Source organism: Dendrobates tinctorius, unplaced genomic scaffold (assembly GCF_039654945.1).
Source record: "Dendrobates tinctorius isolate UK_male_01 unplaced genomic scaffold, ASM3965494v1 ptg000226l, whole genome shotgun sequence".
Taxonomy (NCBI): Eukaryota; Metazoa; Chordata; class Amphibia; order Anura; family Dendrobatidae; genus Dendrobates; species Dendrobates tinctorius.
This window is the reverse complement of record NW_027361893.1, coordinates 1,383,257-1,410,241: the sequence shown is the minus strand read 5'-3', so window position 1 is coordinate 1,410,241 and position 26,985 is coordinate 1,383,257. Positions and strand designations below refer to the sequence as shown.

The following is a 26,985-nucleotide window of genomic DNA, read 5'->3' as shown; positions in this document are numbered from 1 at the left end:
AAGACCAGTACCCCTCGAGCTTATGGCTTGGGATAGCACCACTGATGCTGCATATGTGTTAACAAAATTTATCTAGGGGGATTGTGAAGTACAGTATTCAGATGAACGGGACATCTTGTTCTCCGGGATCCATTTTTGTGCTTGCGACGCCATTTTGTTGTTTACGAGTTAAATTTTGTAACTTAACTAGTTGAACGTTCACGGCTGTTATGAAACTAGACTGTTCTAGCTTGCACAAGATATGAGATATAAGACCCTAAAAGAATGTGCTATTGTTCTATTCTCTACGTCACGTAACTAGGGACATTGTTATGAATGAGTCACTGAGGAGGAAAAAACAAAAAGCAAGCTAAGCCCAGAAAACCGGAGAGGTTGGTAACTAGCGAATTGCAGACCCCTGATCCTATACACACAACTAGCAGTAGCCGTGGAGCGTGCCTACGGTGGTCCTAGATGCCTCGTCACGGCCGGAGAACTAAATAAGCCTAAAGAAAGAAAGGGAAAATCTAAAGTGCCCCAGAGCAGACCCCAAAGCAATAGACAACCCCCAACATGTATTGTCGGTGAAACAAGATGAAAACACAAACACAGATAGAAAGATAGGCTGAGCAAATGATGGGGCCCTCACTAACTAGAAAGGACAGGAAAGAAAAGCTGCTGTCTGCAATCACGCAAAAAACCCTGTCCAACACGTCTGATAGACAAAGGCCCTGAAGTCGCTAGACTTCAATTCCCTATATCAGCACTCAGGTATATTCTGAAGACAGAGCAAAAGAGATCAACTGATCAGAGACAAAATGGGGATTCAGCCCAGTCCCAGCCAGGGCTGGCTGAACACAAAAACTAAGTAAACCAGACGAAAACTCATATGAACAATAGCAGAGAAAACTTAGCTTTAAGAAGGCAGGAACCAAACTGGAAACCAGAAGCCACAGTCAGGAGAAATCACCAGCAAGAAACTAGGGAGTCGGCTGCCTTAAATCCAATCAGAAATTCCTGATGTCCAATCACAGTCCTCTTCCTCAGGTGGCCGGTCTCTGCCATTTAGATCAGCTTCATTACCTCCCTTCACCAACAGATGGAGTCCAGATAGAGAACTCACTACTCCTCTGTCAGCACAGCCAGCTCCACAACCTTCACCAGAAGCCAGAGGCAAACCCGAAAATGAGCTCACAACAGGACATATTCCGATTTTCTTGCAATACTATTGGCTTATAAAGTGAATGTATTACGACGATGTTATTGGTAGCTGAGTACTTTGCATAATTAAGCAAAAGATTATAAAAAGAAGTGACTAAAATAAAGGGGATTAGTGATCTGTCTGGATCCTCCCGTACAGAGACCCTTGTCTCCGTGTGGTCATTCCCAGTTGCTAGCAACTCCCTATGAACTAATTTGGAAATCACTGGATCAACCATGAAGGGCTAATTTAGCCCTCCCTAAATAGCTACCTCAACAGCACAACCTTATCAATTTAAGAATTACCTCATTCAAAAATCACATACAACCAGTGTGGCGTCACCTTTTGACCCCTATATACCATTCCCCCTATTATGGAATTTTCTGTCTATTTCTACATCAACCGTCTCCATTGATCGCTTGTATTTTAAACTAGAGAGATATTTTCAAAGGCGGCATTGTGATCAAGGCCATTAACTGGCCGAAACGTTAATTTTTGCCTGTCAGTTCACCTATCACCTGTAATAAACGAGTCACTTGAAGCAAACCTCTTCAACCTCTATGAGTGCAGTGATTCTATATTCTAATGATACCACATACAACAGCTCAACCTGCTTTCATGCTCAGCCACACTCTGGTGGTCTACAAAACTGATATTTGAGCCACCTTTGTCAGAAAAATCTAAGGATAGTAGTAACACGGGTAGGTGACTCCAAAGAAGTGGAGGTCTGACGGTCTGTAAAGCCGACTGCTACAGGCAACACGCATGACCCAACCAGGAGTCTACACATTTACAAAAATTAGTGGCAGACACCAATAAAGAGGCATCAATTGCAACAGAGTCGAACTAGTATAGCGAAGAACAACATCTCTTCCACTACAGCCAACCCAGCAGATGTACACTGTAACGGGCAAGGTGGTGGAAGCACTGTGCGGTATCCCTCTGAAAGCCTGGAGGGGCATAACTAGGTGGCTTACCAAAACCAAACTCAGATAAATGGCAAAAGGCAAAATCTTAGACCCAAGGATGTACAAGGAGGTGGCACCAGGTGTTACTCCATGACTGACCTACAAAAGGTGGCAATTGACCCCCTACAGCGGGTAGTCTGCTACGGCCCGAAGGTGGGATGAAGAATGCAGGCATTCACTGTAGGAACACTGAAACCACAGGTGCAGATGGAACCGGCTGAGGAACAGAAAAGCACTGGCAGGTGCAGGCTAGAGCACCTGACAGACGTAAGAGCACAAACAGGTACGAGCAGATGGGCACAGGCAGGTACGAGTAGATGGTACAAGCAGATGGGCAGACCTAGGAAACCTGACAACTAGCAAGCGTGCAAGGCAAACTAACAACAGCTCAGGCACATCCATATTGCAGGAGAAGCCTTAAATAGAAGGTGTCATCCAGCTAAAGGCTGGGAATACCTTAGGTTGACGCGGGAGGCGAGTCCCTTTAAGCAGGAGTGAGTGAGCACCCTAACCATAGTGCCCAGTTCTACAATTAAACCTTGGTGGTCACCAACACATAGGGGGCGAGATGAGGAGGTGGTGTGAGAGTGGTAGACAAAAAAATGTCGTGTTAGGTACAAGGAGATCCAACAAAGGTCTATGTCTATATTGTTAACAGATCATAAAGTCTGTAGTAAGAGGGAATGGTCCGCTGTGTCAAACACAGATGTCAGGTCCGGGAGGAGGACAAACTCGTGTCGCTTTCAAATCTGTTCACACATTGTATGCCATCGGCATCGGAAGTGTCCTCCAAAGATTCACAGAGTCAAGAGGAAGAAATCATCTGCACTTACACCCAACAGGGTTCTCTCAGCTTGATCAACGGAATTAGGTTCATCATACAACAACCCCAGGGCCTGAAAAAATGCATCCACATTAGTCAGAATAGGATTTTCAGGTGTCAGAGAAAACGCCCAATCCTGGGGATCGCCGCACAGCAAGGAGATGACAATTTTAACCTGCTGTGCAGAGCTTCCCGATGAGTTAGGCTTCAAGGCAAGAAATAATTTACAATTATTCTTAAAATTCAAAATTTAGACCGATCCCCAGAAAACACATCAGGAGTAGGGATCTTGGGTTCAACAGCATGTGAACCCAACAGCATGTGATTGAGCGAGATAGGCGGAAATTCCCTGCACTTCAGCAGCGAGCTGCTCCACACGATCAGACAATTGCTTAATCTCCATTTAGAAAAAAAATCCTCTTACGGCCCCAGAGAAAAAGAGGAAAAAATGCATTTAAAAAAAAAATAAAAAAATTCTGACACTTTTTTTTTCCTGCTTTTGAGTACCCTAGAATCTGCGGTATGGCTGGTGATTCTGTTATGAATGGGTAGCCGAGGAGGAAATAAAAAACAACACAAGCTAAGTCTCAGAAAACCAAAGCGGTTGGTAACTATGCAGACTGCAGACCCCTGATCCTAACACGCAACTAGCAGCAGTCGTGGAGCGTTCCTATGGTGGTCCTAGATGCCTCGTCACAACCGGAGAACTAAATAAGCCTAAAGTAGGAAAAGAGGAAAACTAACTGCCCAAGAGCAGACCCCAAAGGAGAGACAGCCCCCCACATGTATTGATGGTGAAACAAGATGAAAACACAAACAAAGGCAGGAAAATAGGCTGAGCAAACGATGGGGCCAAACTAACTAGAAAGGACAGGAAAGGAAAGACACTGTCTGCAATCTGCCAAAAAACCCTACAAAAATGTCCAACACATTGATAGCAAAATTAACTCTGAAGTCACTAGACTTCTCCCACTATATCAGCACTCTGAAATATTCTGAGACAGAGCAAAAAGAGGCCAATCCAACAAGGGACAAAAAAAGGCAATTTGGCAAATAAGAGTGGAAATTCAGCACAGCCCAGCCAGGCTGGCTGACCACACAAAAAACTGAAATGACCAACAAGAGCAAGTGTGAACATTAGCAAAAACAAACTTATCTTGAGAAGACTGGAACAGAGCTGAGTCCAAGACCTGAGAAGCAGACTGAATCACCAGCACCAGGATAGGGCGTCGGCTGTCTTATATCCAGTCTGATACTCCAGAGATCCAATTGTTATCTTCCTCACCAGGTGGCAGATCACTACCACTTAAACCAACCTCATTACCTCCTGTCACCACCAGAGGGAGAACGGAATGGGAACTCTCAACTGGTGGAGCAGAAAATGAGCTCATAACAGTACCCCCCCTTAAGGAGGGGGTCACTGAACCCTCATATACGCCACCAGGCCGATCAGGATGGGCCCGGTGAAAAGCACGAACCAATCTATCGACATGAATATCAGAGGCAGAGACCCAAGAATTATCCTCCTGGCCATAACCCTTCCATTTGACCAAATACTGCAGTCTCCGTCTAACCAAACGAGAATCCAATATTTTCTCTACCTCATATTCCATATTGCCTTTAACCAGCACAGGGTCAGGAGGTGCCACCACAGGAACTACTGGCTCAACAAACCTCTTCAACAGTGATTTGTGAAATACGTTATGGATTTTGAACTTAACTGGAAGAGCCAATCGAAAAGAAACAAGATTAAGAATCTCCAAAATCCTATAAGGTCCAATAAATCTTGGCTTAAATTTTGGAGATGCAACCTTCATAGGAATATTCTTAGACGACAACCAAACCATATCACCCACTTTAAACCGGGGACCAATGGTCCTATGCTGGTTGGAAAAACGCTGGGCCTTTTCCTGAGAGAGTGACAATTTATCCACCACTTGGTCCCATATCTGCTGCATTCTCACAACCACAGTGTCCACACCTGGGCAGGACGAAGATTCCACTTGCCCTGAAGAGAATCGAGGATGAAACCCAAAATTACAGAAAAAGGGTGACATCAGAGTGGCAGAACTAGCTCTATTGTTCAGCGCAAATTCGGTCAAGGGCAAAAATGAGACCCAATCATCTTGATCAGCAGATATAAAACATCTTAAATAAGACTCCAGGGTCTGGTTTGTTCTCTCAGTCTGCCCATTGGTCTGGGCATGAAACGCGGAGGAGAAGGATAACTGAAATCCCAGATTGGAACAAAAGGCTTTCCAAAATCTGGAAACAAACTGGACCCCTCTATCGGACACAATGTTCTCAGGAATCCCGTGTAACCGAACCACCTGTTGTAAAAACAAGGGTACCAACTCAGCGGAAGATGGCAACTTTGGGAGTGGTACAAGATGGACCATCTTCGAAAATCTATCACAAATCACCCAGATAAAGTCATTCTCTGAGAGACAGGAAGATCAGAAATAAAATCCATTGAGATATGGGTCCATGGCCTCTTAGGCACCGGCAGGGGAATCAGCAACCCACTAGAATGAGAACAGGGTTTAGACCGAGAACAAGTCCCACAGGACTGTACAAAATTCCTGACATCACGAGATAAGACAGGCCACCAAAACGACCGACTCACCAAATCTCTGGTACCAAAAATACCTGGATGACCAGCCAATGCGGAGCAATGGACTTCAGACATCACTCTCTTTCTCCACTGGTCCGGAACATACAATCTTCCCATAGGGCAACGCTCTGGTTTATCCTCCTGAAATTGCTCCAGGGCGCGTTCAAATCGGGCGAAATGGCAGAAAGAACTACCCCCTCACCTAGTAGTAGGCTCGGTCACATTAAGAGAATCAGCAAAGAAATTCCTAGAAAGGGCGTCTGCCTTAAGATTCTTAGTGCCCGAAAGAAAAGAGACCACAAAATTAAAACGCGTGAAAAACAAGGCCCATCTAGCCTGTCTAGGATTCAAGCGTTTGGCCGACTCCAGATAAGTCAGATTCTTGTGATCGGTGAGGACCACAAATTGATGTCTAGCTCCCTCCAACCAATGTCTCCACTCCTCAAATGCCCATTTCATGGCCAACAATTCCCGATTCCCCACGTCGTAGTTGCGTTCAGATGGGGAGAACTTTCGAGATAAGAAGGCACAGGGATTCATCTTAGAAGTCACAGAGTCTTTTTGGGACAAAACAGCTCCTGCACCAATCTCAGAAGCGTCTACCCCCACTTGAAATGGAAGTGAGACATCAGGTTGCCGTAAAACTGGAGCTGAAGTAAACCTCCGCTTAAGCTCCTGAAATGCTGAGACAGCCTCAGGAGAACAATTCAGTACATCAGCTCCCTTCTTGGTCAGATGAGTCAGTGGTTTGACAATACTAGAAAAATTACCTATAAATTTACGATAGAAATTAGCAAAACCCAAAAACTTCTGAAGAGCCTTCAAAGAAGTAGGCTGAACCCAATCATAAATGGCCTGTACCTTGGCCGGGTCCATTTCAATAGTCGATGGAGACAAGATAAATCCCAAAAATGAAATCCTCTGAACACCAAAGAGACATTTCGATCCCTTAACAAACAGGGAATTCTCCCTCAAAATCCGAAACACAGTCCGGACATGTTCCACATGGGAATCCCAATCACTAGAAAAGATCAAAATATCATCCAGATAGATGATCAAAAACTTATCCACAAAGTCTCGGAAAATATCATTCATAAAGGACTGGAAGACAGAAGGGGCATTGGAGAGCCCAAAAGGCATCACCTGGTACTCAAAATGTCCCTCCGGAGTATTAAACGCCGTCTTCCATTCATCCCCGTGCTTGATGCGAATAAGATTATACGCCCCCCTGAGGTCAAGCTTAGTAAACCAGCAGGCACTCTTAACTCTGGAGAATAAATCAGACATCAGAGGTAACGGGTACTGATATTTAACCGTCATCTTGTTAAGGGAACGATAATCAATCCACGGTCTTAATGAACCATCTTTCTTGGCCACAAAAAAAAAAACCCAGCACCTAAAGGTGACGAGGATGGTCTAATATGACCCTTCTCCAACGACTCCTTAATATAGGATCGCATAGCATCATGTTCGGGTACAGATAAGTTAAAAAGCCGACCCTTGGGAAATTTACACCCAGGCATCAACTTAATTGCACAGTCATAACTCCTATGAGGGGGCAAAGACGCAGACTTACTCTCACTAAATACATCAGAGAATTCAGCCAGATAATAAGGAATATCATGAGACTGAGGAGAGGTGGAGAAAACAGGAGCGTCCCTAAGAACACACGGACAACCCCAACTCACCACAGACACAGATTTCCAATCCAAAACTGGGTTATGAGTTTGCAACCAGGGGAACCCCAGAACAATAGTATCATGCAAATTATGCAGCACCAAAAATTTACAATTTTCCAGGTGGTCTGGGGCAACTCGCATTATCATCTGGGTCCAATACTGAGGTTTATTCTCCGCCAAAGGAGTGGCATCAATACCCCTCAAATGAATAGGCGTCTGCAGAGGCGTCATGGACAAACCACAACGTTTAGCAAAGTCCAAATCCATCAGATTCAGAGCTGCTCCTGAATCCACAAAAGCCTTAGTGGAAAATGTGGACAAGGAGCAGATCAGAATAATTGCCTAAAGGAACTTAGGTTGTACACTGCCCACAGGAAATGTGTGTGCAAAACATTTCTCTCGTTTAGGGCAGACAGAAATAGTATGAGAGGCGTCTCCACAGAAAAAACACAGCTTATTACGCCTTCTAAACTCCTGATGTTGCGCCCTAGACAAAACCCCATCACATTGCACAGGTTCAGACATTTGTTCAAAAGGTGGCAGCGCCTCCCGTGTAGTTTTACGTTCACGTAAATGCCGATCAACTTAAATGGCTAATGACAGAGCCATCCAGACCAGAGGGAACAGGAAATCCAACCATAACATCTTTTACCATCACCAACAGTAAGACAGAGGGGCTAGGCTAATACCAAGCTGTGAGATCACATCTGTGTTCCTGCCCTTTCAGTGTTTCTGTCTGTGGGCCGGATGTGGCCCGTGGGCTGCCATTTGCCCACGTCTGATCTAGAAGATTGTCCGTGGCATTGGAACGCCCTCTTTCCTACAGTTCCTGCTGGTAAGATTGCCGGAGACATATGGCCGACGAGTTGTTAGATTAACTGAGCAGGAAAAGGGGCATGACGGCGGAAGGAATGGGAATGAACAACAGGATCAATAACAGGGCGGCTATGGGAGGTATGAGATCCAGGATCCAGCCTACAACTATTACTCATCTGCCCAACACCAATTACCAGAGAGTGTTTGATGCTCGTCAGAAGATAGGTGTAACATATGTGCGTCTCAAGCTAGGCATAAAAGATGACCATAAGAAACTGGATGCCAAAGATGCACATAATCTAGAAGATCGCCTCCAAACAATTTCAAACTCAGATCTCGGCTGCTGTATCACATTTATTAAAAAAAAAAAAAAAAAATGATGTGCAACAGCTCTGCACACAGAACAACTTCAATGCCACTAAATGAAAAGGTTGCAGATGGCTTCATTTCACCGCCACAAAATGACAATGTGGAATACAGCGGGCTGTTATTGCATTTAGCAACAGAAAAAAATAATATTAACCCCTTCACCCCCGAGGGTGGTTTGCACGTTCTTGACCGGGCCAATTTTTACAATTCTGACCACTGTCCCTTTATGAGGTCATAACTCTGGAACGCTTCTATGGATCCCGGTGATTCTGACATTGTTTTCTCGTGACATATTGTACTTCATGATAGTGGCAAAATTTCATTCAAATAACTTGTGTTAATTTGTGAAAAAAATGTAAATTTGGCGAAAATTTCGCAATTTTCCAACATTGAATCACAGAGATACGGCACACAAAAAACTTGATAAGTAACCCTTCCCACATGTTTACTTTACATCAGCAGAATTTTGGAACCAAAATTTTTTTTGTTAGGAAGTTAGAAGGGTTAAAAATTGACCAGCGATTTCTCATTTTTGCAACACCATTTTATTTTTACCGACCACATCACATTTGAAGCCACTTTGAGGGGTCTATATGATAGAAAATACCCAAAAGTGACACCATTCTAAAAACTGCACCCCTTAAGGTGCTCAAAACCACATTCAAGAAGTTTATTAACCCTTTAGGTGTGTCACAGGAATTTTTTGAATATTTAAAAAAAAAATGAATATCTAACTTTTTTTCACAAAAAAAATACTTCAGGCTCAATTTTTTCAATTTTACCAAGGGAAACAGGACAAATTGGACCGCAAATGTTATTGTGCAATTTGTCCTGAGTACGCTGATACCTGATATGTTGGGGGGAACCACTGTTTCGGCGCATGGCAGAGCTCAGAAGGGAAGGAGCGCCGTTTGACTTTTTCAATGCAAAATTGGCTGGAATTCAGATCAGACGCCATGTCACGTTTGGAGAGCCCCTGATGTACCTAAACAGTGGAAATCCCCCCCCAAGTGACCCCATTTTGGAAACTAGACCCCCCCAAGGAACTTCTCTAGATATGTGGTGAGAACTTTGAACCCACAAGGGCTTCACAGAAGTTTATAACGTACAGCGGTACAATTAAAAAATCATATTTTTTCCGTATTTTGACTCACAGGTCTTATTTTTTGCGGGACGAGTTGACGTTTTTATTGGTACCATTTTCGGGCACGTGACATTTTTTGATCGCTTTTTATTCCGATTTTTGGGACGCAGAATGAACAAAAACCAGCGTTTCATGAATATCTTTTGGGGGGGTGCGTTTACACCGTTCCGCGTGCGGTAAAATTGATAAAGCGGTTTTATTCTTCGGGTCGGTACGGTTACAGCGATACCTCATTTAGGTCGTTTTTTAGGTTTTGTCAGTTTTATGCAATGAAAACTATTTCATATAAAAAATAATTATTTTTGTATCGCTTTATTCTGCGAGCTATAACTTTTTTATTTTTTCGCTGACGATGCTGTATGGTGGCTCGTTTTTTGCGGGTCAAGATGACATTTTCAGCAGTACCATGGCTATTTATATGCGTCTTTTTGATCGCGCGTTATTGCACTTTTTGTTTGGCGGTATGATAATAAATCATTATTTTTTGCTTTTTTTTTTATTTTTTAAGGGGTTCGCTAAAGGGGTTAACTAATGGGATAGTTTTATAGGGCAGGTCGTTATGGACGCGGCGATACCTAATATGTGTACTTTTATTGTTTTGGTTTTTTTTTATTTAAAAAAAATGGATTTATTGGGGGAATATTTTTTTTTTTTTCTAATTTATTTGGCGATTTTTTTTAAATTATTTTAACACTTTTTTTTTTTAACTTTATTACATAGTCCCAGGTGGGACATCACTGTCCTGTGACAGATCGCTGATCACTGTGACAGATCAGCAATCTGTCACAGGCAGTTCTGCAGACTTCCTCATGCCTGCGCTTTGCAGGCACTGAGGAAGTCAGCTCCCTACATGCCCCCGTCGCCATCTTGGATTCGGGGGCCTGTAGGGAAAGAGACCCCCGCAGCAGCGCTGCACATTGCGCTGCTGTGGGAGGCTCAGGGAAGCACGGAGGGAGCCCCCTCCCTGCCGATGCTTCCCTTTAACCCCCGGTACACCGCGATCATGTTTGATCGCGGTGTGCAAGGGGTTAGCGTGTCGGGGGCGGTCCGTGACCGCCCCTGACACATTGTGCCGGGTGTCAGCTGTGATAATCAGCTGACACCCGGCCGTGATCAGCCGCGCTCACCACGTGGGCGCCGCTGATCGCGGTAGACGTACTATCCCGTCCATGGGCATAGGGGCCCGGGTCCCATGGACGGGAGAGTACGTCTGATGTCAGGAAGGGGTTATTTTGCACACTGTGGAATTTCACCGCCACTAAATAACAAGGTGAGATATAGCATGGTGAATCACGTTAGTAACTGCCCCCAAAAATATTTCTTCATGCACAACGTGTCAAATCACAGAACAATGTCACCACAGCACTAAATGACAAAGCGGGATATGGCATGCTGTTTCACATTTAGCTAGTGAAAAAATAAGATTTAGAATGCTATACTTGGGCATGGAGCACAATAGAAGTAGTGCACAACACACTTGTATGAAATGTTCCTTGCTGTCTTTGTCTGTGGATCTCAGTAATGGCAAAAACAAAAATTCTTAGTTACTCACCAGTTAACAGTATTTTTTGAAGTCCATGACAGCACCACCTGAGAGAGGGGATCCGCCCTTCAGGAACAAGGAACCTATAGATACAAAAGGGCGGCACCTCTCTCACGCATCAGTTGGATTACAGAGCACAAGAGGACCACCAAGGTTAATGGCATGATTTATGTACAATACTATTACTACTAACTATTTACCACATGTGGATCATAAGAGGGAGAAGTGCACACCCAGAACTAAAGAAATGGAGGGAATCTACAGGTGATGTCATGGACTTCGAAAAATACCGTTAACCGGTGAGTAGCTAAGACTTTGTTCGAGCGTCCATGACAGCACAACCTGAGAGAATTACAGAGAGTAATAACTATTTAGGGAGGGACTACAGCCTGCAGCACCCTTATACCAAAGGAAGGGTCTGAGGAAGCACCTAGGTCTTGCCTATAATGATTGTAAAACGTGCTCGGAGAGGACCAGGTAGCTGCTTTACATATTTGGTCGATCGAGACTTCCGATCTCTCCGCCCACGAGGTCGCCATGGCTCTAGTGGAATGCGCCCTCAGTTTTCCAGGTGCCGACCTGCCCTTCTAGGTGTATGCTAGCGAAATAGCCTCCCTAATCCACCTAGTGCTTTTTGAAGCTCTAAGGCCCTTCCTAGCGCCTTGATAGGAGACAAACAAGGCATTATCCTTTTTCCAGGGATCAGTAACTGCTAGGTATTCCAGGAGACATCTCCTAACATCTAGGGTGTGTAGTTTCTTTTCCTTCTCGTTCACTGGATTAGGGAGGAAAGATGGAAGGACTATTTCCTACGTCCTATGGAAACTGGAAGCTACCGAAGGTAAGTATGCTGGATCAGGCCTAAGTATTACCCTATCGTCGCTGAATTGTGTGTAAGGAGGAAGCCTATATAACGCCTGGATGTCACTTACTCTACGAGCAGACGTCAGTGCTACCAGGAAGGCTACTTTGAGGGACAGGATTTTTATGGAGGCCGATGGAATAGGTTAAAACGTGGCCTCCATCATGGCCGTGAGGACTAAGGTTCATGCCGTGGGATCTGAACCATGTTTCACTACTGGTCTGGATCTACTCGCCACCTTAATGAACCTACTAATCCAGTAATTACCGGTGATGTTTCACCTAAAAAGGGCCACTAAGGCTGACACTTGCACTTTAAGGGTACTGGTGGAAAGCGCCATGTCCAGCCCTTTTGTAGGAATTCTAGAATCTAAATTATCGGAGCTGATTATCCAGCTACCACCCCTGAGTCCTGTAGGAATCTTTTCCAGATTCTGACGTAAATTTGGGTAGTAATAATTTTCCTGCTTTTAAGCAGGGTATTAACCCCTTAATCCCATATGACGTACTATCCCATCCATGTGCCCTGGGACTTAATTCCCAGGGACGGGATAGCACGTCATAGCGATCAGCGGCGCCCATGTGGTGAGCTCCGCTGATCGCGGCCAGGTGTTTATCACAGCTGACACCCGGCACATTGTGTCAGGGGCGGTCACGGACCGCCCCCGACACGTTAACCCCTTGCACACCGCGATCAAACATGATCACGATGCATCGGGGGTTAAAGGGAAGCATCGGCAGGGAGGGGGCTCCCTCCGTGCTTCCCTGAGCCCCCCACAGCAGCGCAATGTGCAGCGCTGCTGCGGGGGGCTCCTTCCCTGCAGGCCCCCGAATCCAAGATGGCGACGGGGACCTTCGGGGGCCTGCAGGGAGCCGGCTTCCTCAGTGCCTGTAAAGCGCAGGCATGAGGAAGTCTGCGTCTATGCCTGTGACAGATCGCTGATCTGTCACAGTGATCTGTGATGTGACAGATCAGCGATCTGTCACAGGACAGTGATGTCCCACTTGGGACAATGTAATAAAGTAAAAAAAAAAAAAAAAAAAAAAAAAAAAAAAAAATCGCCAAATAAATGAGAAAAAAAAAATATTCCCCCAATAAATTCAATTTTGGAAACAAAAAAAAAAAAAAACAATAAAAGTACACATATTTGGTATCGCCGCGTCCGTAACGACCTGCCCTATAAAAATGTCCCATTAGTTAACCCCTTTAGCGAACCCCTTAAAAAATAAAAAACGAAGCAAAAAAATAACGATTTATTTTCATACCGAACAAAAAGTGCAATAATGCGCTATCAAAAAGACGCATATAAATATCCATGGTACCACTGAAAACGTCATCTTGTCCCGCAAAAAACGAGCCGCTATACAGCATCATCAGCGAAAAAATTTTAAAAAAAAGTTATAGCTCGCAGAATACAGCGATGCAAAAATAATTATTTTTTTTATATAAAATAGTTTTCATTGCATAAAACCGACAAAACATAAAAAAAACCTAAATGAGGTAATTGCTGTAACCGTACCGACCCAGAGAATAAAACCACTTTATCAATTTTATCGCACGCGGAACGGTGTAAACGCACCCCCCCAAAAGAAATTCATGAAACGCTGGTTTTTATTCATTCTGCGTCCCAAAAATCAGAATAAAAAGCGATCAAAAAATGTCACGTGTCCGAAAGTGGTACTAATAAAAACATCAACTCGTCCCGCAAAAAATAAGACCTCACATGACTTGGTGGGTCAAAATACGGAAAAATTATAGCTTTCAATATGTGGTGATGCAAAAACTATTTTTACAATAAAAAGTATCTTTCAGCGTGCGACAGCTGCCAAAAATAAAAACCGCCATAAATAGTAAATCAAACCCCCCGTTATCACCCCCTTAGTTAGGGACAAATAATAAAACTAAAAGAAAATGTATTTATTTCCATTTTCCCATTAGGGTTAGAGTTAGGGCTAGGGCTAGGGTTAGGGCCAGGGCTAGGGTTAGGGCTGAGATTAGGGTTAGGGTTGGAGTTAGAATTGGGGAGTTTCCACTCTTTGGGCACATCAGGTGCTCTCCAAATGCAACATGGCGTCTGATCTCAATTCCAGCCAATTCTGAGTTGAAAAAGTCAAATGGTGGTCCTTCCCTTCCAAGCTCTGCCATGCGCCCAAACAGTGTTTTACCCCCACATATGGGGTATCAGCCTACTCAGGACAAATTGCAAAACAACTTTTGGGGTCCAATTTCTCCTGTTACCCTTAGGAAAATAAAAAATTGGGGGCAAAAATATCATTTTTGTGGAAAAAAATACGATTTCTTTATTTCACGCCCGGGCGTTATAAACTTCTGTGAAGCACTGGAGGGGTCAAAGTGCTCACCACACATCTAGATAAGTTCCCTGGGGGGTCTAGTTTCCAAAATGGTGTCATTTGTGCGGGGTTTCCACTGTTTTGGTACATCAGGGGTTTTCCAATCGCGACATGGTGTCCGATCTCAATTCCAGCCAAAAACGTCAAATGGCGCTGCTTCCCTTCCGAGCTCTGCCATGCGCCCAAATAGTGGTTTACCCCCACATGTGGGGTATCAGTGTACTCAGGGTCCTGTTCCCCTTGGGAGAATAAAAATTGGGGGTGAAAAGATCATTTTTGTGGAAAAAATATGATTTTTTAATTGTACCGCTGTACGTTATAAACTTCTGTGAAGCCCTTGTGGGTTCAAAGTTCTCACCACATATCTAGATAAGTTCCTTGGGGGGTCTAGTTTCCAAAATGGGGTCACTTGTGGGGGGGTTTCCACTGTTTAGGTACATCAGGGGCTCTCCAAACGTGACATGGCGTCTGATCTGAATTCCAGCCAATTTTGCATTGAAAAAGTCAAACGGCGTTCCTTCCCTTCTGAGCTCAGCAATGCGCCGAAACAGTGGTTCCCCCCCACATATCAGGTATCAGCGTACTCAGGACAAACTGCACAATAACTTTTGCAGTCCAACTTCTCCTGTTACCCTTGGTAAAATAAAAAAAATTGAACCTGAAGTATTTTTTTTGTGAAAAAAAGTTAAATGTTCATTTTTTTTTAAACATTCAAAAAATTCCTGTGACGCACCTAAAGCATTAATAAACTTCTTGAATGTGGTTTTGAGCACCATAAAGGGTGCAGTTTTTAGAATGGTGTCACTTTTGGGTATTTTATATCATATAGACCCCTCAAAGTGGCTTCAAATGTGATGTGGTCGGTAAAAATAAAATGGTGTTGCAAAAATGAGAAATCACTGGTCAATTTTTAACCCTTATAACTTCCTAACAAAAAAAATTTGGGTTCCAAAATTGTGCTGATGTAAAGTAAAACATGTGGGAAACATTACTTATCAAGTCTTTTGTGTGCCGTATCTCTGTGATTTAAGGGCATAAAAATTCAAAGTTGGAAAATTGCGAAATTTTCAAAATTTTCGCCAAATTTCCATTTTTTTCACCAATAAACACAAGTTATTTGAATGAAGTACAATATGTCACGAGAAAACAATGTCAGAATCACCGGAATCCATGGAAGCGTTTCAGAATTATTACCTCATAAAGGGACAGTGGTCAGGATTGTAAAAATTGGCCCGGTCATGAACGTGCAAACCACCCTTGGGGCTTAAGGGGTTAATCAAGCCTGGGGAGAAACCACTATCCTTCAGCAGTGACCGTTCAAAATCCATGCCGTCAGATGTAGGCCAGCCACCTGCGGATGGTAAACTGGGCCCTGGGATAGGAGATCCAGGATGTCTGGTAGAACCCCACAGTCGGACACTGACATAGTCCTGAGGCATGAGAACCATGCCCTCCTGGGTCAGAATGGAGCAATCACTATAATCCTCGCCCTGTCTTTTCTTATCACTAGGGGTAGTAGAGACAGGGGAGGGAAGGGAAGGCATATGCTAGCCTGAAGTCCCACTTTATCAGAAAAGCGTCTACTGCTAGAGGGTCTTCTCTGGGATTTAGTGAGCAAAACTGCTTCACTTTCCTGTTCTCCCTGGTGGCGAAGAGATTACATAATCAGTTTGAAGATGGAGGTTTTTAGGGACAATTTCCCTTGTTTTAGAAAATTGTGGCTTAAGTAATCCGCTGTGGTCTTTTCTCTTCCTTTTATATGTAGAGCTGTTAGAGACAGAAAATGCTGCTCTGCCAGTTAGAACAAACGCTCCTCTACATTCATCAGGGTTCTGAAAATGAGTCCCGCCTTGGTGACTGATATAAGCCACGGTGACCTGATTGTCATAGAACACTCATATGTGATGACCCTGTAGATACACAAGGAGTCTTTTAGCTCCCTGTTCCACTGCTGTTAATTTTTTCAGGTTGGAAGACATCTCAACCTTGATGTTGTTCCCATAGGCCCTAGACTAACACCTCACCCATGTGAGCCCCCCAACCGGAAGGGCTTGCGTCCGTGGTGACTATAAGGGCTATGTTACTCTCCCAGGGCACACCTCTGGATAGATTATTTCCCTCTAGTCACCAATCAAGGGATTTTCTAGTGTTTGGGAATAAAAGTCAGCTGGCCTTCTAGGTAACCCCCAAGAATTTTCTGATGCAATAAACCCTCGCCCTGTAGTTTCCTTGTATGAAACTGGACACACCAGACCGTGGAGATACAGGACGAGAGAGAGAGCAAAAGCGACATGGCTTTCCTAAGGGACATGGTCGGGTTATTGGAGGCGTTCAGAATCTGACAGTGTAGGCGAACTAATTTTTCAGGAGGCAGATGGCATTCTTGATTCTGGGAATCTAACATTAGGCCTAAGAATTGCTGAACTCTCATGGGCTGTAGCCGAGATTTCTTGATGTTTAGTAGCCACCCTAATCGCTCCAGGGCAGATATTGCTTTTTGTAATTGCTCCAAACAATGTTAAGCTGTCTTGCCTATAATAAGGAAGTCATCAAGGTAGGGGACCACCAGAATGTCTGATTCACGCAAAAGGGCCATAACCTCGGCTATAACCTTAGTGAATACCCGGGGGGCGACTGCAATGTCAAAGGGAAGGGCAACATATTGAAAAAGCTGAACTGACCCATCTAAGTGAACCGCCACTCTAAGGAATCGCTGGTGAGCTGCATGGATGGGTATGTGGTAGTAGGCGTCTTAACTCCAACACCACCATAAAGCAGTTTTCAAACAACAATTTTATAGTGGAATTGATTGTTTCCATCTTGAACAGGCGTATGACCAGAAACTCATTGAGGGCTTCAAGATTGATTATAGTTCTAAAGGAGCCATCTTGTTTACGGACTAGGAATAGAGGGGAGTGAAAACCTGTGCCCCTTTCTGCTTCTGGTACTTCTGTCAGGACCTTTTTGCTGCACAGGTCACGGATTTCGGTCTCCAGGGCAGTCTGCTCCGATGGTGAAGACATGAGTGGGGCGATACTAAATCTGTTTTGGGGGACACAGGAGAATTCTAACCGTAGTCCTGAGGCCATCAACCCCAGGATCCAGTTGCTGTTGGAAATAAAGGACCAAGCGGGGTTAGAAGGCAGCTAGCCTACCTCCTACCGGAGCAGCTAGTCATTGGGGTGGCTTCTTAGCTTCATGAGATGCTCTTTCCTGGCGACCCCCTCCTCGAAACATAAATCTGGTGAAGGGACGTCTGTAATAAGGGGTCGGCAGACTAGGAAATTTCTTTTTATCGTTCCCAGCTTTTTCCAAAAGTTTGTCCAGAACTGGGCCGAACAGAGATTCTCCTTCACATGGAATGGAGCAGAGACGGGATCTGGCCTGGATGTCCCCTGGCCAACATTTCAACCACAGAGCCCTTCGTGCTGCATTTGACAGTCCTGTGGCCCTGGCCGCCATCCTTGCTGAATCTGCCGAAGCATCAGCTAGAAAGGCTGCAGCATTCTGAATCATTGGCAGGATCTTCAGGATGGATTCTCTCAAGGCTCTGTCTGCTAACTGGGATTCAAGCTGGTCCAGCCAGACCATCATGGATCTGGCTGTGTATGTAGCAGCGAACGCTTAGGGCGCCAGCTGACATTTCCCAAGTCCCTTTCAGAAATGAGTCCGCTTTCTTATCCAGCGGATCCTTTAAAGAGGCCATGTCATCAAAGGGAATGGAGGACTTTATGGAGGCTTTAGCCACCACTGCATTCAGTTTTGGGGCTTTATCCCATCTGTTCACCAAGGGGTCCTCAAAGGGATATCTCCGTTTGAAGGCCGGTGGTAGGGATCCCCTTTTACCTGGCTTCTTCCATTCTCTTATTTATCAAGCTTTGCACTTTGTCATTCATGTCAGCTACCCCCATGGCAGACCTTACTGATTTGACTAATTTGTCCATTTGATCTAGGGAGAAGCAAAACCGGTTGGAGTCTTCTGAAGACGATACCGAAGTAGAGGCAGAGGCCTCTGAAGAATATTCGCCCTTCCTAGGGGCAGCTGAGGAGTCTGACCCCGAAAAACTTGCTCCTCTTTTGCTTTTAGAAGATTCCCTGTTATGATTGGGTCACCGAGGAGGAGAGCAAGCCCAAGCTAAGCCACAGAAAACCAGCGAGGTTGGTAACTAAGCAGATTGCAGACCCCTGATCCTATCCACACAACTAGCAGTAGCCGTGGAGCGTGCCTACGATGATACTAGATGCCTCGGCACAGACGGAGAGCTAACTAAGCCTAAAGCAAGAAAGGGGAAATCTAACCTGCCCCAGAGCAGACCCCAAAGGAATAGATAGCCCCCAAACATATATTGTCGGTGAGATGATGAAAACACAAACGCAGGTAGGAAAATAGACTGAGAAAACGATGGGGCCCACACTGACTAGACAGGACAGGAAAGGAAAGACACTGTCTGCAAAAAGGTCCAACACGTCTGATGCAAAAATACTGAAGTCACACGACTTCGGCCCACTATATCAGCACTCTGGTATATTCTGAAAGCAGAGCAAAAAGAGGTCAATCTAATAAGGGACAAAGATAAACTAGCACAAGCAGTAACATAAGGATGGAAATTCAACACAGCCCCAGCCGGAGCTGGCTGAACACACAAAACTGAAATAGACAAAACCAGATCAAATGTGAACAGAATAGCAAAAGAACACTTCGCTGAGCATGCAGGGACTGAGCTGGAAACTAAGACCTCAGGAGGCAGGAAAAAAAATCACCAGCAGGGATAGAGGGAGTCGGCTGTCTTAAATCCAGTCTGAAACTCCAGGTCTCCAACCGTCGTCCTCATTATCAGGTGGCAAGCCTCTGTTAATCAGATCAGCTCCATTACCTCCAGTAACCACCAGAGGGAGCCCAGAAAGAGAATTCACAACCCCTCCGTCAACCTGACCAGCTCCACCACCTTCAGCAGTAACCAGAGGTAGGCCAGAAAGTGAATTCACAACAATTCCCCTTGAGATAGGGATTTTAGAGAATCCTTTACTTCTGTCCTAATAATCTCCAGGGGTTTCTTCTGCCACCTGTAGAAGTGGGGGAAGAGTGTAAGGAGGGACTATGTATCTTAACTAGGAACTACCAGATCACCCCATTTTTTTTTTCTTTTACCCCTTACCGTCTGTCGCACAAATGGCTGACAACTTTTTAGGGTAGGCGTCTGTCAAGGGACAACTGCAAAGGGGCCCTGTTTTTCATTTTACCAGAGCATTTCTTCCCCTAAAGAGAAAATATAAGGGAAACACTGCATCAGGGAACATTCACGAAGATCTCTTACCCATGCAGTGGATGTAGGTACCAGATCACGGGGGACCTGAATCCTTTAGCCTGGAGCAACTCTTGCGGCTGGACTGCCCACTTTGTCCTCGGTTTTTTAACTGGTGGTTTGTACAGGGCTTGTCTGAGGCATGCTCCTGCCCCTGTTCCTTTTCCAGCTGGACCACGGGAGATTCCTGCTCATCCATTGCTGTAATGGGCCAAAAGCAGCCCTGCAGCGTCTCTGTGGCCTCTTTGTAGCCCTCACCCGGATATCTGGGTCAGCAGGGATGTAGCCAGATGCGCCGTCCCCCCCCCGTTCGGAGCATCTCCCCCACTGTGCCCCGCTCCCCGCCATGCTTGCACTCGGGCCGCGGCCCAGGAGAAAAGCTGGTTGGCATTCTACTACCGGCCAGGCGCCCCCCCCCCCAGCCGCGTCAATTCCGGCGCTCAAATGAACGCATGGCGATGCGCCGGAGGACAGCAGTGCGCACCATGGCCCAACCAGGCACGACCCTAGCTCCATGCAGGCCACGCCCGCCGGAGGCCCGGACCGCAGGACGACCGCACCAGGAGGACCAAGATGGACCCGGGGGGGAGAAGATACTTACCGGCGCTGGCTCTGGAGATTGCCATCCTCCGGACCCCGCTCCGCACACCGTTGTACAGTCCTGCCCAGACCCACCGTGGCGCTTCCAGGGATCCCGCACTGACCGAGGTAGGAGACGCCCCCCGCCACCTGGGTCGGTCAGCTAGTCTGGGCTGGGAATCCCAATGATTGAAGATGGACTATCTGTAGGGAATCCCGTCCTCCAAAAACAGGAAACCATCTGATGCGTGGGAGAGGAGCCGCCCTTTTGTATCTGTAGGTTTCCAGTTCCTGAAGGGCGGATCCCCTCTCTCAGGTGGTGCTGTCATGGACACTCGCATAAATATTGGTGGAAGGTCAATTTCACAGCCATACAGGACACTACATAGCTAAACTAACTGAGTAAGAAAAAACTGCCTAGCTAAATAGCTAAAAACTAGCTGCTAACAGTGATGGCATCAGGAGCAGCCGCTCTGCGCTGTTAGTGTCAAAATGGCACTAAAACAAGATGGCCGCTGTTGATATGCAGAGGGACATGTGATTTTAGCAGCTAATGACACAAGCCGTTGTGTCAGGACATTGTGGATGTTTCCTGCGCCATGATTGGTTAGCCACAATGTGCACACACAAAGTTAGGAGAAAAAAAAAAATGACTGTTTATAAGCACGCCGCGCCTCTGAGCTCTGTAAACCCCCTCCCCTCATAAAACATGTGCCCCACACTCATGATACACCACCATTATGGTTACAAAAGAGCTGAAAATACTTTTGTGGCAACACATATTTTCCTGCGTTTTAACCAAATGTTTCCGATTTTTTAATATTTTATAAAATTTTGCTCATGTTTCTGATCACGAGTCCGAATGTTCCATATTTGTGCCGAATTTATGCTTGGTGATCGTTTTCCGAAAAAATGTGTTCATCATTATTACTCACCTGGGTAGCCATATGTAGGAATCTCCTCTTTACACCACTCATCAATCCTCACATATGTCTCTGTAGTATTAATATGGGTCAGATCTTCACCCTGAAACAAATATTGTAAAAGTCACAGACAGATGGAGAAGTCATATCTATGATCAGCTCTAATCCTGCCATCTCCACCGTTCTCATTACACAAGTATAAAACATATAATACTGGTGGATAAAACAAGACTGAGCACAAGACCTTCACAGCCGTCTACACATCACAGGGGAAATCTCATGACACCTTCTCTCCATCTACCTGATGATCCTGAGGAACATTGGGATCTTCTTGTTTACAGTCCTGTGGAAGAAGAGGACGGGGACATCTCTCTGGTGTTGTCCTCTTACTGGATAGAACTGTAGGAAACACATACAAGGACTGAATTCATTCTTTACATACAGATAATTATAGGTCGTGTGTATTTAGTCCTGTCTATTACCTGGTGATGTGAGGGGCTGGGGAACCTCCATCATCATGTCCTTGTATAGATCTTTGTGTCCTTCTAAATACTCCCACTCCTCCATGGAGAAATAGACGGCGACATCCAGACACCTTATAGGAACCTGACACATACAATGATACCGTCATCCCCCGATCCCTTCATAGCATTACTGTATAATGTCCCAACATTCCCAGCAGTGTCACCTCTCCAGTCAGCAGCTCAATCATCTTGTAGGCGAGTTCTAGGATCTTCTGCTCATTGATGTCCTCATGTATCAAGGGGTGAGGTGGAGGCCCCATGATTGGGCTCAGTAGTCTTCCCCATCCCTCAGACACAGGGTCCTGACAGCGCTCACTAGAGGTCTTCTTCACTACTGTGTAATCCTGGTTATGGAGAGACACATTAATAAATCTCACTACAGACATTTCCAGAGTCCTCACCTCTCCAGTTCTGTCCATCTGTTATTCCCATAGATAAGAATGATGTAATGTGACGTCATCAGAATCTCTCACCTCTCCAGTAAGCCGGAAGAGGATCTCTAGGGTGAGGTGTAATATCCTCTCCGCCATCTTGTCTCTGTCCATATCCATCCTTGATGGGTAAATCAGGAAAATTCTCTTATGTAGAAGATCTTCACTGAGGGGATCCGATATTGTAGAGACCTGAATGAGAAGATGAGCCGATGTCACATCATAAAAATCCTGTGTAATAATACAATTACTGGAGATAATATGGGAAACATATGAGATTTATTATTTTACAGTATTTGTGAAAAACCAAGACAGGCTGAATCAAGGAATTTGAAAACATCTGAACAAAAGGATGAACATCGTCAAAAAATGATGTAGGCAGGCTGACTTGAGCTCGGAAGTGTTTCACTACGACCCAATTCAGGACTATAGGTCATATCAGAGAGTCATAATAGGCAAGATGGACATAATATGAGAACATTGTCAAGCAAAGAAGTTTAACTTTAAATCGCCTGGTATGTGGTGGTCAGTGGTAAAGTCAGTTTGTCACCTTCATCTCTACCTCCTGAACCACTTTTTTCATACATGTTGGGAACAACTCATGAGTCTAAGCATTTACTACAAATTATTAGGTAATATAATTCATCTTTCCAGGTGACATCCACTGATACGAGAGCTGGACTTGAAGAAAGATTTATGGCAACTTTTGAAGTCCAGGGCCAAATATATCACAAAATAGGTCCGACGCTTCCTGTAGCAAATTAAGACCCACTTTTACAAGTTTACTGTTTGGGAGATGAACAGATGTGAGCTGATCGACATTGTGAAGTTATACCTGAGACACAAAAAGACATTTATTTGAATTTGCAAAGACTTTTCCATCAACACAATCAGTTAGTAACCCTTTGTAGAGTGGCCTTAGAAAGAATGCCAAGTGCGGAATACCAGGCTGTAATAAGAGCAGGCAGGACACCGGATGGTGAGCACAAAAGGAGATTTACGTCTCACAGTGTTAATGAAGGAGCTATTGTAATGGTTGGACGGGACTTTCTAAGCCGAGATAGAATTATTCAGCGACAAAGGGAAAATCTTCAACGTAGAAACACAAAGATCATATGATGCTCTGCAATATCCGATAATATTGTGGAATGGCCAAGATGGCGATCACCATAATCTAAGGCAGGCTGATCCCAACACTGCTAGGCCAACCAATAAAAAATATCATCTATGGACTTCTATGTCTACCAAATAATGATCAGACAACAATGTAGGCAACGTTTTCATCAATTTATTTGATATGTATGCCTACGTGGAAAGTGAGCGTCTATTGTACATACAGCTCAAGCAAGAAAAATGTAGAGTGGAACGTGGCCTGAGATAAGGGAAGCACTTCTGATTGGTCAGTGCCCATCTGATTAACATGATTCAAAGGGAACCTGTCAGCAGGATTGTGCACAGTAACCTACAAACACTGTCAGGTCGGCGCCGTTATACTGATTATATCGATACCTGGTGATGAAATCCGTCTTGTGGTTGTTTAATCTTTATTTGCAATTTTCAGGTAATGAGATTCTCGTGCTCAGGGGCGGGGCTGTGGTCGGATTGTGAGCGGGGCTCTGTATGTGCTGCTCTACTTACATATTCATCTGTATGGCTTATGACAGGTCACTGATCCCTCAGGGACCTGCCCTCTATTTTACATACTGAATATAATAGGTTTTGAAAAAAAAAAAATAATTCACATTCAGCAGGCAAGTGCCGGTGGTGCCGCCTGCACTGTAGCATGATCGCATCTATAATGTCTATTTAATAAATTTATTTGGTGTTCAGGAACAAGGGATGGACTCGGGTACAGGATCAGGTTCAGACTGCACTGGTGAGGGTAGCGGTATAGGTGCGCACAAGACAGATCAGGTTCTGTTAGATGCAGTATGGGCTCAGGAGTAGGTTACAGAAGGATGCACATGATCAGGTTCAAACAGGGCAAGCATGATGGACAGGATCAGGTTAAGGGAGCACAGGTACAGGGACCTTTCATCTAAGAAGCAGAAAACACACTGATTACTAAAATTGCTAAGGTACCTCCCAATAATGGAGAGTGCCTTAAATATCAAATGTCTCTGTCATGCAACGTGAAGGAAAGGCTAAGTGTAACACGAAGGTATAAGGGAAAGAGAACCAAACACTAGGGAAGGAGGGAGTGAAGACCCTTAGACAGATCTAATGTCACCCTGTCTGCCCTATCGTCCCAACATAGGTTCCGCATCTATCGCCGAGCTGGATAACTAATCCCTGCCTGACCCTGGCACCGGGAAGGACAGGATGAGCGCTAGTCAATCCCCACTACCGCTAAAGACAGCTAGGATACACAATACAAGGGGAAAATTAGCTTTTGTAGACTCAGAGAGAAACACCGTCGTCCTTCAAGCTCTAAAGAGGACGCTAGCCGCCTGCTGCAGCTCCAAGCCTCAACAGGGAAGTGCAAATAGAAAATATCACCCGCGCTTGCCAGGAGCAAGTAATTCAACACTCAGGTCCAGGTGTGGCAATTAGCACCGGGGGAGGTGGCCACTCGTCTGCAAAGCAAACTACTGAGACCTTCTGCAGACGGATGCAGTGCAATGATCTGCTGCCTCTGACACATCCGTGACAGTCTCGCTGCTAAATGGCTGAGGATCTCTTCAGACGTGCAGGTTCTGCCCCTTTAATAGGCAGGGAGCGCGCGCCTGGAGCAGACTCCCAGGAGACCGGCGTCACACAACCGACTATAAAGCATCTCAGCGTCCATCTAGAAAATGGACAAGTTTATTTCACTACCAGCAGAGGAAAGAGCGGCTCGACCACCTGACACTACATAACTTTAGATGGAGGCGGACGGCTCGATCAGCACTAGGATCACCCTGAATCTAGCACTCCAGGAAACTTCCGTCTGTAAGATCACTGAGGGCTCAGGAAAAGATAAAGGGTATGTGCACACGTTGTGTATTTTGTGCGGATTTTTCCGCGTAGAATCAGCAGGTAAAATTACCTGCGTTTTACCTGCGGATTTGGCCTGCGTTTTTACACCTGTGGATTCCTATAATGGAATGGGTGTAAAAACTCTGCAGAATCCGCACAAAGAATTGACATGCTGCTGAAAATAAACTGCTGCGTTTCCGAGCGAAATTATCCGCAGCATGTGCACAGCGTTTATTCATTTCCATAGCCTAACATGGTACTGTACACCGCATGAGAATCTGCAGCGGATCCGCGGGGCCAAATCCACTGTGGATCCGCACACAAATCCGCAACTTGTGCACATACACAAAGTGTTACAGACGTGGAAACTAATTGTTTGGAGCACAAGAAAGTGGTCGAGGCTCTAGATCGCACCGTGAGAGATCAAAGAATCATAGAATCGTAGAGTTGGAAGGGACCTCCTGGGCCATCTGGTCCAACCCCCTGCTCAAAGCAGGATTCGCTAAATCATCCCAGTCAGATGTCTGTCCAGCCTCTGTTTAAAGACTTCCATTGAAGGAGAACTCACCACTTCTCGTGGCAGCCTGTTCCACTCATTGATCACTCTAACTGTCAAAAAGTTTTTTCTAATATCTAATCTGTGTCTCCTCCCATTCAGTTTCATCCCATTGCTTCTAGTCTTTCCTTGTGCAAATGAGAATAAAGTTGATCCTTCTACAATGTGACAACCCTTGAGATATTTGTAGACAGCTATTAAGTCTCCTCTCAGTCTTCTCTTTTGCAAACTAAACATTCCCAAATCCTGCAACCTTTCCTCATAAGACAGGGTTTGCAGACCGGTCACCATTCTGGTCGCTCTTTTCTGAATTTGCTCCAGTTTGTTGATGTCCTTTTTAAAATGTGGTGCCCAAAACTGGACACAATATTCCAGATGAGGTCTGACCAAAGAGGAGTAGAGGGAAATAATGACTTCACGTGATCTAGACTGTATGCTTCTGTTAATACATCCTAGAATTGCATTTGCCTTTTTTGCTGCTGCATCACACTGTTTACTCATATTCAGTCTGTGATCTATTAGTATACCCAAGTCTTTTTCACATGTGCTGTCACTTAGCCCTATTCCTCCCATTCTGTATATGCTTTTTTCATTTTTATTGCCCAGATGTAGTACTTTGCATTTCTCCCTGTTAAAAACCATTCTGTTAGTTGCTGCCCACTTCTCCAGTTTATTTATATCTTTTTGAATCCTCTCTCTCTCTTCTCTAGTATTAGCTATCCCTCCTAGCTTTGTGTCATCAGCAAATTTAATCAGTTTACCCTCAATTCCTTCATCTAAATCGTTGATAAAGATGTTGAACAATACGGGGCCCAGGACAGAGCCCTGTGGTACCCCACTTGAGACATTCTTCCAACTGGATGTGCAGCCATTTACGACCACTCTTTGGGTCCGATCACTAAGCCAGTTATGAATCCACCTAACAGTTGCCTTGCCCATTCCATACTTAGTCATTTTTTCAATAAGGATTGTATGAGAGACTTTGTCAAATGCTTTGCTGAAGTCAAGATATACTATATCTACAGCATTTCCTTGATCCACCCAATCAGTGATTCCGTCATAGAAGGAAATTAAGTTAGTCTGACATGACTTATTAGTAACAAACCCATGCTGACTCTGTTTAATCACTTCATTCTTATCCAGGTACTGACATACATGTTGTTTAATAATTTGTTCAAAGATCTTTCCTGGTATAGAAGTCAGACTCACCGGCCTATAGTTGCCTGGGTCCACCTTCTTCCCCTTTTTGAAGATAGGAACAACATTTGCTCTTCTCCAGTCTTCTGGCACTTCTCCTGTTCTCCAAGAATTTTCAAAGATTATGGAGAGGGGTTCAAAAATTTCTTCTGCTATCTTCTTCAG

General features: G+C 44.8%; 1 protein-coding gene across 1 annotated transcript in view; it reads right to left on the bottom strand.

Moving 5' to 3' along the window:
- The window catches only part of LOC141059294 (uncharacterized), a 36,070-nt gene extending 10,131 nt beyond the window's left edge, over positions 1-25,939 (bottom strand). Inside the window, exons 1-5 of the mRNA XM_073555624.1 lie at positions 22,152-25,939; positions 21,843-22,022; positions 21,637-21,760; positions 21,456-21,553; positions 21,167-21,257 (exon numbers count right to left, since the gene is read on the bottom strand). Of these exons, the coding sequence (XP_073411725.1) occupies positions 21,167-21,257; positions 21,456-21,553; positions 21,637-21,760; positions 21,843-22,022; positions 22,152-22,229 (571 nt within the window). The 5' untranslated portion in view covers positions 22,230-25,939. The remainder of the gene's footprint in view (positions 1-21,166; positions 21,258-21,455; positions 21,554-21,636; positions 21,761-21,842; positions 22,023-22,151) is intronic.
- Positions 25,940-26,985: the final 1,046 nt, after the last annotated feature.